The sequence below is a fragment of the Zalophus californianus genome, chromosome 16, assembly GCF_009762305.2.
Source record: "Zalophus californianus isolate mZalCal1 chromosome 16, mZalCal1.pri.v2, whole genome shotgun sequence".
Classification (NCBI taxonomy): Eukaryota; Metazoa; Chordata; class Mammalia; order Carnivora; family Otariidae; genus Zalophus; species Zalophus californianus.
In genome coordinates, this window is record NC_045610.1 from 42,043,718 (window position 1) to 42,059,993 (window position 16,276).

At 52.9% G+C, this 16,276-nt stretch overlaps 2 protein-coding genes across 6 annotated transcripts; one reads left to right on the forward strand and one right to left on the reverse strand.

The window, feature by feature from the left end:
• Window positions 1–75: 75 nt before the first annotated feature.
• Window positions 76–6,905, forward strand: TMEM106A (transmembrane protein 106A). Of its 4 annotated transcripts, none has more exons than XM_027624580.2 (8): window positions 76–177; window positions 1,441–1,664; window positions 2,187–2,250; window positions 3,378–3,531; window positions 4,054–4,194; window positions 4,305–4,348; window positions 4,855–4,908; window positions 6,113–6,905. In XM_027624580.2, the coding sequence occupies exons 2-8, from the start codon at window positions 1,460–1,462 to the stop codon at window positions 6,312–6,314; spliced, it is 864 nt and encodes a 287-aa protein (XP_027480381.2). In that variant the 5' UTR covers window positions 76–177; window positions 1,441–1,459; the 3' UTR covers window positions 6,315–6,905. The 4 variants fall into 4 exon arrangements, with proteins under 4 accessions (XP_027480381.2, XP_027480380.2, XP_027480382.2 ...); XM_027624579.2 differs by lacking the exon at window positions 76–177 and adding an exon at window positions 489–626; XM_027624581.2 differs by lacking the exon at window positions 76–177 and adding an exon at window positions 489–626 and having other exon boundaries at window positions 6,116–6,905.
• Window positions 6,906–8,152: 1,247 nt separating this feature from the next.
• On the reverse strand, window positions 8,153–12,365 carry CCDC200 (coiled-coil domain containing 200). 2 transcript variants are annotated; one of them, XM_027624584.2, is made up of 4 exons: window positions 12,248–12,365; window positions 10,148–10,523; window positions 9,625–9,683; window positions 8,153–8,416 (listed from the first exon to the last, which is right to left on the reverse strand). In XM_027624584.2, exons 1-4 carry the CDS (start codon window positions 12,347–12,349, stop codon window positions 8,390–8,392), a joined length of 564 nt encoding a protein of 187 aa, XP_027480385.1. In that variant the 5' UTR covers window positions 12,350–12,365; the 3' UTR covers window positions 8,153–8,389. The 2 variants fall into 2 exon arrangements, with proteins under 2 accessions (XP_027480385.1, XP_027480384.1); XM_027624583.1 differs by having other exon boundaries at window positions 12,236–12,358.
• Between the last annotated feature and the right edge of the window lie 3,911 nt (window positions 12,366–16,276).

Here is a 16,276-nt window from a genome sequence, read left to right on the forward strand (position 1 = left end):
TGAGCTCTTCCCTCGCCGCAGTGTCGGGAGGGGGCGGGCCCCCGGGGGGGGCGGGTCCGGAGGGACTGGGGCGGAGCCTCCATAGGCTCCGTGTCAAAGCTTGGGGCGAGCCCCTGGGTTCCCGCACTTTCGATTCCGCTTGCAGCCGATTCTGTCCTGCTGTCGCCCGGGGGTGGGGTAAGGTGCTTCCCAGATTTTCCTTTCTTTCCCTTAGGGAAGCAAGGGCCGAGGGACCTGCAGTGCCTCCTAGCGTCACGCAGGCACTCGCGGGTTAACAGACTCGACTAACGGCCTCGGGGTGTCTGGAGGGACTTGAAATTCTCCCTCAGTGAAGTCCCAGCCTCTGCGGCTGCTCGGGCTGCCCCGCTACTCGGGCCCCTAGCCGAGCCCAGGAGTAAGGCTGGAAGCAGCTTAGCCCTTCGGGGAGGCCGAGGTCGCTGCTCCCCACCCTCTCCGACGCTGCATATTCGCTCCCCCAGGACTCTGCTGAAGGGGGCCAGTAGCCTGGCCAGCCCCAGCCCGTGGCCCCTCGGGTCACCGTGCCCTACAAGCCCTTCTCCCCAAAGACACATTCCAGAAATCGCACTCTTAGCGGACAGGAGCCCTGGATCCCAGACCTGAACCAGGTGAGGCTCCCTTGATTTTGGCCCAGTGAGGTCTGAGTGCGGCTCACCTTGGCCACTCATTCTGCCCCCAATCCTGAGCCTTTGGGGAAGAATCTGGATTTCTAGCCTTTACCATTCCTTAGTGAAGGAAGGACCCTGACCATTGCTCCCACCCTTCCCCAGGCATTCTTGCCTACCACACAGAAAGCAGTGAGGAAGAGGTTTCTGCTCTGTTTCAGGGCTATTTTAAGGTTCTTAGGCGCACCTGTGACCAGCCTAGCTGCCTTTCCCTGTTTCAAAGAATCCCTGCCTTCCTATTAGGCCAGCACCTGCGAGGGCTCAGGAACGGAAGCTTTCCTTCCACTCCCAGGCTGGGAGATCACAGGCATTTCTGCCTGGGTGTTCTAGACACCTCTTCAGAGTCATCTTATTGCAGAGGGTGAAGGGACTCTGGACTGCGGCCTCCGCCACCGCCCGCCAGCCCGTCCACTTGCTTCCCTTGAAGCAAGTGATGGCTCAGCAACTTTCCCAGAAAATAAACTGCTCGGTCATTCACTTCTGGAGGTCCCTTCTAGGGAAATAACTTCTGCTTTTCTTTTCTCTTCCCTCTTGTAGACAGATTGAGCTCCCCTGCAGTAATGAAAGGAAACGCACTGAGATTTCTGATCCCAGAGTCCCATGTAACTGCTCAGTTTTCCGTATCCTAGCTTCCTTGGGCTGGAGCTTGCTGAAATTGGGGTGGTGCTTCTTGCAAATCTTGAGAACCCAAAACCAGAGTGACATCCGGTGTCCGTGCTAACAAGCTTAGCACTGAATTCTGGTTTTTTCTCACTAGCGAAAACTCCCCCTGAATCATGGGTGAGACGTTCTCCCAGTCAGGCTCTCGGGAGGAGAACAAGTCAATCCTGCCTCCCAGCCCGGCGTTTGGCAGCAAGGCTATCTGCTACTCCAGCACCCGAAGCAGCAAGTCTTTTTGTTCCCGCCTGCCTTGTGACGGGGCTGCCAGTGCCAGCTTTGTGACTTGTCCCACCTGCCAGGGCAGCGGGGAGATCCCGCAAGGTGAGTGGCCCAAGTCTTTGGCAAGAGCCTGAAATCCAGAAAAAGCCCTTAGCAGCCAGCTGGTCAGGCCCCTCTGAGCCTCCTGGAATGGGGTTGGGTCTCCCAGCTCTTGGTCCCCCAGTGGCAGGCGGACCAGCGAGATGTTCACTTGCCCTGCGCTCGCTTCAGAGACATCCCCACTCCTCCTGCCCTGGTGCTTCTCCCCAGCCACCTCCCTTCATCCCTGCTCCCTTAGGATTCGGGAAGTTACAAATGACCTCTCCAGAGAAGCTAGACTTCTCTCATTTACTGGTGCCTTCCAGAAATTCACACCTGTTAATGAAAATCTCACCTCCATTCCAGAGCTGACAAAGTTGAGCTGCTGTCATCTGCCCAGGGTTCCCAGTCCTGCTCTGGGGCAGAGGTGGCATGCTTCTGACTCGACTCTGGGGGGTGGAAGGGGGTGCTTCTGGGAGGCTGGCACAGGAAACCTTCATCATGCATACTTCTTAGCCCTCTCTCTTACCTTCTTTCTCTCTACAGACCTAGAGAAGCAGCTAGTGGCCCTCATCCCCTATGGGGACCAGAGGCTGAAGCCCAGGCGCACGTAAGCCTCTATTCTCACCTCAGCTCCACAAGCCGTCACCTCTGGGGGCTGTTCTCTTTGTCTCCCCCATTCTGCCTCCCATCCCCCTGCAATTCTTCTCCATTGGAAGCCTCGCTGAGTTCATATATACTAGCTCCATTTCCAGGGTTTTTCCTGGTTTAAGAAGTCTGGGGCACAGCAGATGCCACCTGAGGGCACTCGGTGTCCTGAGCTTCGGTGCTTTCCCTCCGGGAAACAGGATCTCTTGACTCTGCAAGGCCTTTCGGGAGGGAGGGAGTGGCCCTGGCTGCGGTCAGTTCGGGGAAGTTATTTTTCCTGCGAGCTTCCCTCTCTGTGGCATCTCAGACCTGCTTGTTCTCTTCCCAGTTGAGATGGAAAACTAGCTGCTCCCTGTTCTGAGATACTTCAGAGCCTCAGAGGCAGCCCCGAGGTTCCCCGGGTCGGGGTCCTGACCCTGTTTGTCATCTGGGTCTCTTGGACGGGAATCCCTGCCACCTCCTCCCAAGGTGCTCAGCCGCAGTCGGCGAGCCACCAGCCTGCCCTCCCGGACCCCCGCACCAGAATCTGAGGCTGCCTCATAAATACTAACGAGGTGCTGTCTCTTTAATGCCTAGCTCAGTTTTGAGTTAGAGGGACGGATGATGTCCTGTTCTGAATATTAATTTTTAAAATTCAGAACTCTCAAATTCATGTGGACCTTTCTTCCAGCGATGATAGCTAGCATTTGTTGAGCTTTGGTTATGTGCCAGGAGCTGGCGTCCATGCCTTTTCTTGCGTTAGCCCATAGCAAATTCTCTGAGGTAGGTATAGTTCTCTCCGTTTACAGACAAAGAAACTGAGGCCTAGGGAGCTTAAGTGGGTTGCTCAGAGCTAATGGGCCAGTGGGTACAGAGAGCTGGGAATGGAAGCCAGGCTGCCTGCCTCCTGATCCTGTGCTCCGACTCACTTTGGGCCGCATTTGTACCTGGGCTGGTCTTCCACATCTGGGGAGGTAAAAGCACAGCTGGGAGGGGGCTGGTGCAGGGGAGAGCCTTGTACAGGGAGAGGGATGTCTCTCTCTGCCCAAGGTTCCGTCGTGTTCAGACTTCTCCCCTCCCCTACCCCGGGTCCTGCTTTCTTTCGCACAGGAAGCTCTTCGTGTTCCTGGCAGTGTTCATCTGCCTTGTGATCTCCTCCCTCATCATCTTTTTCCTGTTTCCCCGGTCCATCGCTGTGCAGCCCGCGGGCCTCAACTCCTCCACGGTGGCCTTTGACGAGGCTGACATCCACCTCAACATAACAGTGGGTGGATGCCCTCACCCCTGGGCCCCACACTGCCTTGCCGGCAGCTCTTCTCTGTAGCCCTTGTCCAGTGTTGCCAGCCCGGGCTCGGGTAGTCAGGGCTACTATGGCAGGCCAGAGGGTGTCAAAGCCTGGGGAGAAGCAGGCACAACCGTGAGCCCCACAGCGGATTTTGCAGGATTAGAACTATACGCAGCGAGGGGTCAGAATCAGGGCGAGAGAAATAAAACACGGGGTGTGGTCGGGGGGCATGCCTGAGACTCCCTGGGTGGGCAGAACTGAACAGAGAGAAGCCTCGCAGGATGAGCCTGGGTCCTGGGCCAGCTTCGTGTCTTATGGTGACCCCTTTGCCATTAAGAGCCCCTCCAAGGGGCTCCTGGCGCTGGGCTTTGGCAGCTAAGGCCCGTAGTGGGAGTGGGGATCAGTCAGACGGGGCTGGAGGGGGGTTTGGGAAGCTATTTGACTTCTCCTTTTCAAGGATGGTCACCTTCCCACTTCCCTTTCCCTTGTCTTCATCCTTAGAATATCTTAAACATCTCCAATAGCAACTACTACCCCATCACTGTGACCCAGCTGACCATAGAGGTTCTACACTTGTCCCTCGTGGTGGGGCAGGTCACCAACAGCCTCCTCCTCCACATCGGCCCTTTGGCCAGCGAACAGGTGACTTCCTCCTCTCTCTGGCCAGCCCTGCCCACAGAGGTGTGGACATGTGTGGGGGTCGGAAGGGGCAGCTGGGGTTGGGGCTCACCCTGTGCCCATTTGGTTGACAGATGTTTTATGCAGTGGCCAACAAAATCTGGGATGAAAACACATAGTAAGTATCCCTTGATCTCTTCTACCTTAGCCTCTTTCCCTGGTTGGAAACCCAGTGTTCATCCCTACCAGATTTCCTGGCTGCTTAGCAAACCCTGCAGCCAGCATTTGGCCCTCACTCTCGTGGCCAAGACTGCAATCTGCAAGGGATTCAGGGTCCCCAGCCCTCTGCCTGTTTGGACTTAGGTGGAAATGAAAACAGGCCAGAATTGGGTTAATTCTTACACTATGTGACCTTGGGCTCTTCAGCCTGAGTCGCTGAGAAAGATGAATGTCTTGTTTTCTGTTGAGGGAGGGGCTAGCACACAACTGGGCCAAGTGTCTGGGGCTTGGAGGAACAATATCGCAGCAAGGGTGACATGCTCACCTTCGAGGGAGAGAGAAAGAGTAGGAGTGGCATTTGGTGTCCCTGATGGAAAAGAGCCCAGGAGCCTGGGACCTGCAGGTCTCCTCCCAGCTGCTGGGCTGCTCAGTGTGAAACATGGTCCTGTGTTCTTTCTCTCTCAGCAAAATCTGTTCCTGGATGAAAATCAAAGTCCACCACGTGCTTTTGCACATCCAGTAAGTAGGGCTTGGAGCCCGGGTGTCCCCCCTCGCCCACTTCTGACCTCGGGCTCTCCTCTGCTCCACCTTGTGGGAAGAGTCATCCAGAGCTAACTCTGTGGATCTTTGTTGGCTCTTGGGAAAGCAGGTCCGGCCCCTTCCCTAGATCCTGCCTTGCTTATAAGCCATCGGTGGGACAGCCACAGACAGAGCTGTCTGGATCACAGGTGGGACAGCTGTCCCAGGTGCGTTGGCAGCGTAGGGAGCAGAAGGAAGAGCGTGCAGTGTTTAAGAGAGCGCCCCCTCCCCAGACAGCAGAGCAGGGCCAAAGCTTTCCTCTTTGCCCTCAGACACAGCAACAAAGCCTGCTTCCTCTCCAGGGGCACCCTGACCTGTTCCTGCCTGAGCCATTCAGAGCAGCTAGTCTTCCAGAGCTATGAATACGTGGACTGCCGGGGAAACACGTCGGTGCCCCACTTGCTGGTCCCTCACCCGCCATGACCTGTCCGCTGTTCCCGAACCCCAGGCCCCCGCCACGCTGGGCTGTGTCTCCCTGAGCCCAAGGAAGGACTACAGCGACTTTGCCAAAGGAAAAACACTGCTTTACTCTACCTCCTCCCCACCACACACACACACACACACACACGCTCAGCACAGGAAGCCCTATGTAAAAGTCAACTGTACACACACACATGCACGCATGCACGCACGCCTCTCACGTCCTCTGACTTCCACAGGAAAAGAAGTCTGGTTCTTCTAGGGCCCAGCGCCAGGCTTTCCCCTTGGTCTGTCCTGAGGAAAGTCTGACCTGATGTGTCTTCAGAGCTGCCTTAGAGTCCCTGGAGTGGCATCTGCTTTCTGTACTGAGCACCGTGGTTGCCTAGCCCCTCTGGGGCTGACCTCCCTCCCGCCTGAAGGGAGAAATCTTTCCTTTTATCTGGCTTTTAAAACCTGGATCTTTTTCACGTTCTCCACCCAGTGGTGGGAAACTGACTTGAGGGACATCCATGCTGTCTCGTGCCTTCCTGCTTTGGTCATGTGACAGAGTGGTGGTGCTGGTCAGCTTCTCTCCTGGTAACTTGGGCCCTGACAGTGAGGTTGGCTAAGGCCCTTTGGCTCGGCAGCCTCCCTGATTAAAGACTGTCCCAGTTCCTAGGAAGACAGAGCTATTCTCTGGCTAAAGCTTCTCTCCATAAAAATCGTTTTCTTATTCTCATCACAGCAGGAGTGAACGTAGTAGTGGGGGAGCGAGAGAGGCATCTGGCACCCCCTCCGCCTCTCCAGGAAAAACAGAGATGAAGCCAGAGTCATTCAGGAAGTTATTTATTGAAGTTAGGCTTCTGGCTGGTGGTCGGCCCACAGCGCTGAGCCCGTGTGAGTGGACACAGGTCGGTCAGACGACGGTGTCAGCGGCCGCCCAGTGACGGCCTGCAGAGGTGAAGCTGTCAGGATTCGGCCAAGCTCCTGGGCGCTACCGCATCCCCAGCGTAACTCCAGGGCCCATCCTCTGCTCCCAGAGGTTTCTGCTTTCCTTCGGGCATGGACAGGCTGGAACTGCACATCAGTAGAGACTGGTCTCGACCTCTCCTCTTTGCTGTCACTCAGATGCAGAAGCGAAGTCCCAGATAATGCAGGTTCCCACTGGGCTCCAGATGAAGGCGTTTTGTGGTGCCGCTGAGCAGGAATGGTAATTGCTCACTAAAGGGAGCTGTGGTTTTTCTCAGGCCAGGAGGTGAACTTAGGTGGTGGGGCAAGCCAAATGCGAAGTTGGATGGATGGAGAGAGGGCAGTGGGGACAGCACCTGGCTAGCTGGCTGGGCGGACAAGGGGAAGGAAGGAGGTTGTCCTGCCTCCGCACTTTCGTGCCTGAGTAACTGGAGTCAAGAAGATGCTACCAGGAGCACAGAAGTCCAGAAAGGCCAGGCTGGAGTTTCCACTGTGTGTTGGTTGCCAAATGTCAAGGATTTATATCGTCTTCAATAAACTATACTTCACAATGTTAGAGTAAACAAAGAGTCTCCTGTGAGTTGGGAGGAGAGCTGGACGACACTCCCGGCCTGTTTCTGAGTGGCCGAGTGGGTGCCAAGCTCTCTTCCCCAGGCCCAGAGCCCCTCTGTTCTGGTTGCTGAGAGAGCACTCCTGGGAGCTCACTCTCTCCCTTCCTCCCACTGTGTGTCTCTGAAGTTCCCTCCCTACTTTAATATTCCTGTTCTGGGCCCCACCCCAGGTCCCCCGGCTGCCCCCCTCAGGAAACACTGCCCTGAGGGGCCTCTTCAGCCTGTGGGCTTCCTTGAAAGGCCCAGGCATCCCCTCACCAACGCCAGGTGGAAAAGGGGACAGGCTGTGGGAGGGACCCCGGGTGTCAGCTTCAGGAAGTGGTGAGGGGGTGAAACCTGTTTCCGGGAGAGGCTTAGGTGGGGGAAGGAAGAGGCCTGTGGGGTTCTGTGGGCCAGTACCCCTCCCCTTCCCAAGATCAGGTGTCCTGTACTTGAGGCTACAGCCCCCCTTTCCTCTGAGCTCTTTCCACCCCTGCCTCCCATCATCCATGCCACAGCTCAGCGCCCGCTATGGGCCAGGCATTACACTGGACTTGGGGGGGCCCTGCCTGCCACCTCTAACGCTGCTCCAGGCCTGTTCCGGTGTGGCGCAACCCCTCCTTCCCCAGTTGTGTCTCGGTAAGCAGCGGCTAGTGGAGAGGGGTGATGGCTCCAGTGAGAGTCCTCAACCTAGAGCCCCCAACAGGGGTGCCTGGGGGGCTCAGTCGGTTAAGCATCCACCTTGACTCTTTTTTTTTTTTTTTGACAGAGACAACAGCGAGAGAGGGAACACAAGCAGGGGGAGTGGGAGAGGGAGAAGCAGGCTTCCCGTGGAGCAGGGAGCCCGATGCGGGGCTCGATCCCAGGACCCTGGGATCATGACCTGAGCCAAAGGCAGACACTTAACGACTGAGCCACCCAAGTGCCCCCCACCTTGACTCTTGATTTCAGCTCGGGTCATGATGTCACGGTTGCAGGATGGAGCCCTGTGTCTGGCCCTGTGCTCAGCAAGGAGTCTGCTCGTCCCTCTCCCTCTGCCCCTCCCCTCACTTGCTAGAGCACACACATGGGCTCGTGTGCTCTCTCTCTCAAATAAAATCTTTGAAGCCCGATAGACCTATCCTCGCTAAATAAGGGCCAGCAATGGAGCTATATAGACTTGGGAAGGCCAAGACCAAGTTCTCCCATTGGCTTTGCCTACAGAAGCATGGACGCAACCTACTTTCTTCTCCCACCCGCTCCATCCCCTTCATGGGTCCTCATTCCCCTTTCCCTTCATCCCAGTCTCACAGAGCTGACCAGTCTCTTGATTCTTTTTAGGAGGAAATCACATTTTATTCCAGGCTAGCTCCTCTTCTAGAGTGGATCAGGAGGGGGTGACTTGGAGTGGAGATGCTGGGGGTGAGAAAGAAGTCATCTGTTTTTCTGCTCATGGCCAGTGGGGTTGAGGGTCTCTCTCTGGGTCACCACTGCTGTGTGTAATTCGTTGACTGAGAAGAGGGAGAGACAAGAGGCAAACCGGGTTAGTTAGCCATTTCTGGGCCTGCTTTTCCAGAACATTGTATCAAGCCCTTTGAGGCCAGAGAAATAAAAGTAAAATGGAGTGGCCCAGTCCTCATCCTAACAGGGCTAGCATCACGCTCTCTCATCCTTTGCACCTGTGCCAGAGAAACCTTCTTTCCAAAGCTTGTACTGTGTTATGTCCTTATCAAGAGTGACCACCCCGGGTTTGCAGGCCTGGATTGAGCCAGGTCCTAACCTAAGGGCTTGTGATGCCTTCTCTTTCAATTGCCACATTCAGTGGTCCGACACCTCTGTTAAGGAGGTAGTATTAGCCCTCTCATCTTATGGATGGGGCAGATGAAGCTCAGAGATGCAGTCGCGCCCCTGGGGACTGGCCATCCCAAGACTCACAGCCTGTGACTTCATGTCTTGCCTTCCTCCGGCTCCAGCTGTCTCCGCCCCAATCAGCACTTAAAACAGCCCCTCTGTTTTGCTTCTCTGGCACCTGGCCCGTCTTTTTTTTTTTTTTTTTTTTAAGATTTTATTTATTCATTTGAGAGAGAGAATGAGATAGAGAGTATGAGAGGGGAGAGGGTCAGAGGGAGAAGCAGACTCCCCGCCGAGCAGGGAGCCCGACGTGGGACTCGATTCCAGGACTCCAGGATCATGACTTGAGCTGAAGGCAGTCGCTTAACCAACTGAGCCACCGAGGCACCCCTGGCCCATCTTTTTGAATAGACTGTCAACGCCTCCGTTTCTGCTGAGTGCCGAGCAACAGGCCACAAATGGAGGAATGGGCCATTCAGCAGTGACTATATAATTGCATATAAAGGCTTTATGTAACTGACTTTTTAAAACATAAATAATGGGCGCCTGGGTGGCTCAGTTGGTTAAGCAACTGCCTTCGGCTCAGGTCATGATCCTGGAGTCCTGGGATCGAGTCCCGCATCACACTCCCTGCTCGGCGAGGAGCCTGCTTCTCCCTCTGGCCCTCCCCCCTCTCATGTACTCACTCTCTCATTCTCGCTCTCTCAAATAAATAAATCTTTAAAAAAAAAATAAAAATAAAACATAAATAATTGCAGCCCCTCCCGCCAAGGAAGCCTCTCTAGATTACACACACACACACACACACACACACACACACACACACACACACGCAGCCAGAGTCGACCTGCCTTTCGCACTGTCTCACCGTGAATCGTGAGTGCTCAGTGTATTTATCTGGATTTGACTGGAATGAGTTCCTGAAACCTGATGGTGAAACAAGCATACATTATTCATCTGACAGTTTCTGAAAACGGAACACGGCAGAGCTGGACTCTCTACTATGTGTCTGGGGGGCAGGGGGCAGCCCCTACCTAGGGCAAGGCACAGACAGAGCCCACCCTGAAAATTCACACCCGGGAAGCTGCACCGTGATTCCTGTTCCAGACTTCCCAGGGCTCAGCTCGTCTCTTGTTAAGCCCACCCTCACTCCCTCTGACACCCTCGCCCCAGAGGAGGGGCTGCCACCCTCTGCAAAAGTCAGCAGCCTCCTTTGCACCTCCAGAGTGATGCAAACGTCCCCGGGGGGGAGTGGCCCCCAAGTAAAGGCCAGGGATGCCTGGCAGAGTCAGAGACAGTGGGAGGATGGAGGTGAATTCTGGACTATAGGGCTGGGGGTGGGAGCAGGGAGCTCTCTCCTCACCACCTGCCCTCCCAGGCATCTCACTTACTAGCGCCTTGAGGGAGTTTTGTTCCTCCTGGGAATCTGTTAAAGTCGGATTGCCCTCCAGCTTGATGGGTCCCTACTGAGCCAAGCTGGGGACCTGGCTTTTGGGAATCCTGCAGAATGTGCACAGACGTGCACGGAGTCAGAGGGTCTTGGGCATTCTGTTGCCTTGGCTGAGGCGGCGGTGGCACGGGTGGGGTCTGTGACTGCTCCAGGAGCTTCGGTCGGGGAGGCTGCGGTTGGGCGGGGGGCGCCTGCAGCTCTGGTGGCGCTCCTGGTGGCCTCAGCGGCAGTGACAACTGCTGCTCCTGTCGCGACCCCTGAGGGGGCTGGGGTCTTTTCTCAGATTGGCCTTCCTCCTCTTGGAGTTTCTTCAGCTCCTGCAAGAAGCCCCCCGCAAGTGGCATCCTCCTCCCTCCCCACCCAGTTGCCCATCTGCCAGGGACACTGCGGGGAGCAAGGCAAGCCATCAGTGCAGAGGCACAGGTGGCCGGAAGGTCTCTGTTCCCTGGACGTGGAGGCTGGGCTATCTCCCTTCACCCACAATACCCGAAAACTGTTTCTTTGGGGACAGTGCCCCCCTGGCACAGCCCTGGCCCAGGAAAAAGCAGTCTCTGGGCACCTACCTCCTACCTTGGGAGCTGTGCACTGAAAACAGTTTGCAGTGGGGGAAGAATAAAGAATACTTTCTTGCAAACCCTGGGAGACAGCACTGTCCAATAGAAATATAATGCATGCAACCAGTAACTTTAAAATCTTCTAGTAGCCACGGGCGCCTGGGTGGCTTGGATGGTTGAGTGTCTGCCTTCGGCTCGGGTCATGATCCCAGGGTCCTGGGATCGGGTCCCGCATCGGGCTCCCTGCCCCTCGGGAGCCTGCTTCTCCCTCTGCCTCTCTCTCTCTCTCTCTCTCTGTCTCTCATGAATAAATAAAATCTTTAAAAAATAAAATAAAATCTTCTAGTAGCCACATAAAAAAGCAAGAAGAAAACAGGTGAAACTGGGGCACCTGGGTGGCTCATTTGTTAAGCGGCTGCCTTCGGCTCAGGTCATGATCTCAGGATCCTGAGATCGAGCCCCACATGGGGCTCCCTGCTCAGCGGGAAGCCTGCTTCTTCCTCTCCCATTACCCCTGCTTGTGTTCCCTCTCTCTCTGTCAAATAAATAAATAAAATATTTTTAAAAATAAATAACACTATTAAAAAAACAGGTGAAACTAATTTTAATATATTTTGGTTAACCCAATACCTCCAAAACGTGTAATCAATATAAAAATATTGAGATAGTTTATATTCTCTGTTTTTGTACTAAGTCTGCAAAACACAGCATTTATTTTATATTTAACAGCACATTTTAATTTGGATGCTACATTTTGATCAAAAATAATTGCTTTAGATTTAGATTTTATAAAATTTACGGTTGAAAAAGATGTACCTATCCAAGTTGTTCTAAACATACTTCAAAGTTTTCCAATACATAAAGAGTATTTGTTTTTAAATTTAGATTTAAATTAATTAAATGTATATGAAATTTTAAATTCAGTTCCTCAGTCTCACTAGCCACATTTCAAGGGCTCAGCAGCACACAGGCTGGTGGCCACCCTATCGGACAGTGCAGCTTTAAAATCTCTCAGGCCAGGGCTCCTGGGTGGCTCAGTCACTGAACGTCTGCCTTCAGCTCAGGTTATGATCCCAGGGTCCTGGGATCGAGTCCCTCATCGGGCTCCCTGCTGGGTGGGGAGCCTGCTGCTTCCACTGCCTCTTCTTGCCACTCCCCCTGCTCGTGGTCTCTCTCTCTCTCTTTGTCAAATAAATAAAATCTTTAAAAATATAAATATAAATAAATAAAATCTCTCAGGCCTGACCCTCCCTGGATCCCCCACTAGGCCTCACCCTAGTACAACAGCAAAGTTGAGTTACCCTAACACACACACACACACACACACAGAGTCCATCCAAGAGACTATCAAAGGAACCTTACTTTCTTCCTACCCCCAGCAAAAACATTAACCAGATAATAGTTTCCTAGGGATCTGTCTCTCCTCCCCATTCCCTTCCAGCCAGCCCCCCGGCAGGACCCCGATGAGCCTGGACCTTCTCATGCACCTGCTCCTGCTGCTGCTGCTGCTGGTGCTCGGCCACAAGCCACCTCCTCCGGTCCAAAACCATCTGCCTGCGCCGGGCCTCCCAGTGGTAAGCACTGCCCATGATGGTGGGGGTGACAGAAGGCCTCAGAAGGGGGTGGGGCAGGCAGAGCCCAGGATGCTGCCGCCACCACCTCTGTTTCCTCTCACCCCCACCCCACTGCCTGTACCCAGAACCACCTCACAATGGGAGCAGGGAGGGCATCTTCCTAAGTTGCCTAGGGAATGCCTGTAAACTACATTTCTCTCCAAGGCCCTGTGAAGGGAAAAGACCCCTTCCCACCTTAGCTTTGAGTTTCCATGGGCCCCAGGGACAATTTCCACGTCAGCTGGCTCTTCTCTCTGACTTCTTTCTCCCCCCCTTCCCAGGATCCCAGCACCCTCGTCTGGCCCTCGGCAGACCCCCATCTCCCCACCACCAGAGTTCTCTGGAGTAACCTTTCCCTCAGTCCTCTATCTCCTCCTGCTATACGGAGTCAAGAGGAAAGAAAATATAAAATCCAATGAACCCTCACTGGGGTGTGAGCCCCTGTGAAGGCAGGGTGGCTAATTTGCCTGTGGATTCCCAATGCTGGGCTCAAGCCTAGGGTCTACCTCTTCCTCTAACCTTGGAGACCCTACATAACCTCTCTGGGCCTCAGTCTCCTTGCCTGTAGAATGGGAAAGGTATTACTTGTTATCTCCTCCACAGGACTGACATCAGGACTAAGTGGATTAATGGATGCAAAATGTACAAGATGAAGCAGAAAATTACTGAGCTGCAGGTTGATATTTCTTATTCTCCTACCTGATTTTCATCCCAGGTAGGTGGAATGGCCAGGGGAGGGGATCATTCCCTGCAACCCAGGAAGGCTTCTGGGGCAGGGACTGGGTGGGCTATTGACTGCTAGGCTCCCTCCTACACCCATATGCCCTTACCCACAGATAACAATCCTTCTAGAAGCAGCAGAGCCTGAGTCCAGCTTCAGGTGTGGGGGCAGGGAAAGGGCATGGGTGAAAAAGGTCTTCAAAGCCAGTCACAGCTTCAAACCCTGTGCTGGTGGAAAGCAGGGTGCCGTGGGAAGGTGACAGTGGAGAGCAGCCCTTGCTCCAGAGAACAGGTTCCTGGAGAACCTGTCAATCTGGTCAGCTGCTTTAGTGGACGGAGCCTAGGCTGTGGAGTCCAACACACTCGGGCTGAATCATGCTTGTGCCACCATTAGCTGGTGGTCCTTAGGTAGGTCACTCAGTGTCTCCTAGCCTTTCCGGTGATACTGTTTGTGTAGAGGCCGCTTTTAGGCAACAGGCTTGAACAATGGAATGTAGAAAGGGCCGGTGGTCAGCCACCACCAAAGTGAATACAGACAGGCTCCTTGGGCAACCCACCTCAAACTATCCATAGGCCCTACCTAACCGATCAGGCACAGTTACCAAAAAATGGAAAATTCCATATGTCCCCATACCTCCTCACCTTCCCTCTTTAAATACAGCCCCCACCCACTACCTCATGGCAGACCAGACCTGCTCTCTTCTGCTCTCCTGCCCACGGCTCCCTGGCAGTATAGTCAATCTCTTCTAACTCCTTTGTTCTGCCTGAGGTGAATCCTGTCACTGCCCGTGCCACCAGCCCCCACCTGATGGGGACGCTCCACAGTTAGGGGCCCCCATCCGATCAATAGGGAGAGACACCACATTTTGGAAGACACCATGGGATGCTTGGAAAATGCCTGCCCTCACAGTGAGCATGAGCCAATCCTCATGCCAGAGGAGGGATTTTCAAGGTGAATCATGCCCTCCCCGTCCCTTGCTCACACTGCCTCTCCCAACCCCCACCTCAGAATCTTTGTTGTGGAAGGAACAACAGTATATTTAGAAGCACGGGCCAGGTAAGTCCTGTGAAATACCAGCTGTATTATTTATTACATGTACAAATGTGGCCTAGTTGCTCTGTCTCTGATCAGTTTCCTCACCTGCAAAGTAGCGATAATAATACCTCTATTCAGAAAGTGTTGTGATAATTAAAGGAAATAATCCATGTCAGGCACAGGATTCAATAAACAGAAGCTTTTACATCCCAATAAACCCATCGTAATTTGAAAAAAAATCTAGGTCGAAAATGCATTTAATACACAGGCCTGGGCGCCTGGGTGGCTCAGTCGTTAAGCGTCTGCCTTCGGCTCAGGTCATGATTCCAGGGTCCTGGGATCGAGTCCCACATCGGGCTCCTTGCTCGGCGGGAAGCCTGCTTCTCCCTCTCCCACTCCCCCTGCTTGTGTTCCTGCTCTCGCTGTGTCTCTCTCTGTCAAATAAATAAATAAAATCTTAAAAAAAAAAAAAAAATACACCAGCCTATGAAACATCATAGTGTTACAGAACAATCTATCATAGCTGCTAATTCCAGAAACAAACAGGTGAGCCCTGATGCTCTGTTGCGGCCAACTGCTCCGTCCTGGGGAAGCTGGAGGGGGCTGGACAAATCAAAAGCATAACTCCTGGCTGGGTTTGCCGACACTGTTACCAAGCAAAGTCGGATAAATTCTGCTGCTGCTGCTCAAGAAGCCAATAACTCAAGAGAGGAGGGTTTGGAAAAGAGAAAGGGAAAGATTTATTTCAGGTGGCAGCAGCTAAGGAAGGTGACAGGCTCAAGCCTTAACAATCGACCTCTCCAATGGCAAGATGGACACCTAGAGTTGTAGAGAGGTTCAGGAGGGTACATGCAAGAGAAAAGGCAGAAAGCATATGATCATGGGGGGTTGGTATGTGTTCAGCCCACGATTATGGGCAGGGAAGGGAATGTGTGAAGTTTGGTCTTCTAGACATTCCATTGCCATCAGGGCTTCTGGTCCAACGATGGGAATGTTCCAGTCATTGTCCATGCCTTAAGAAAATGCGATAAGAAATAAGCATTGGGGTCTGTGGTTGAGCAAGAGGGTTTGCTGACAATAGCTTAGCCTAGCCTACCTTAAATGTACTCAGAATGTTAGCTAGGATGCAAAGGAAACTTATTCACATAAAGAGGCTGAAAGCCATCAGCAAAAAGGAGGGGAAGAGACAAAAGCAGGGAAGAGATATGTTTTGTTTTGCAAGTCCAGAAGTTCCTGCCAAGGAAACACTTAGCCAGGTGTTTCACCTGATAGCCCCTTATGTGAGCCAGTTTGAGCCGGAATGGAGCTGACAACCTGGGAAGAAACCTCCCTGTCCTGAAGTTCCCGTTAGCTCATTATAATACTAAGATCTCCTCCTATGGGTGGAGTTCTCTGCCATTTTTTTAACATACCGTGTATGTACTAACATGCTGACGTGCTAGGCACACACAATTGAACTAAAGTACTTATGTGAGGTCCCTGCCCCAGCCCCCTGATACACTGAATAAAAACTTCCTAACAATCAACAAAACTAAAAGGCAGCCTACAGAATGGGAGAAGATATTTGCAAACAACATATGTGATAAAGGGTTAGTATCCTACAGTAAATCTACAAAGAACTTATCAAACTCAACACCCAAAAAACAAATAACCCAGTTAAGAAATGGGCCGAAGACCTGAATAGACACTTTTCCAGAAAAGACATCCAGATGGCTAACAGACACATGAAAAATGCTCAACATGACTCATCATCAGGGAAATACAAATCGAAACCACGATGAGATACCATCTCACACCTGTCAGGATGGCTAAAAAACACAAGAAGCAACAGATGTCAGTGAGGATGAGGGAAAAGGGGAACCCTCTTGCACTGGTAGGAATGCAAACTGGTGCAGCCACTCTGGAGAACAGTATGGAGGTTCCTCACAATGTTAAAAATAGAACTACCTTACAATCCAACAATTGCACTACTAGGTATTTACTCAAAGGATACAAAAATACAGATTTGAAGGGATACAAGCACCCTGATGTTTATAGCAGCATTATCAATAATAACGAAACTATGGAGAGAGCACAAATGTCCATCAACTGATGAATGGATAAAGAAGATATGCTACACACACACCCCCCCCACACACACTGGAATA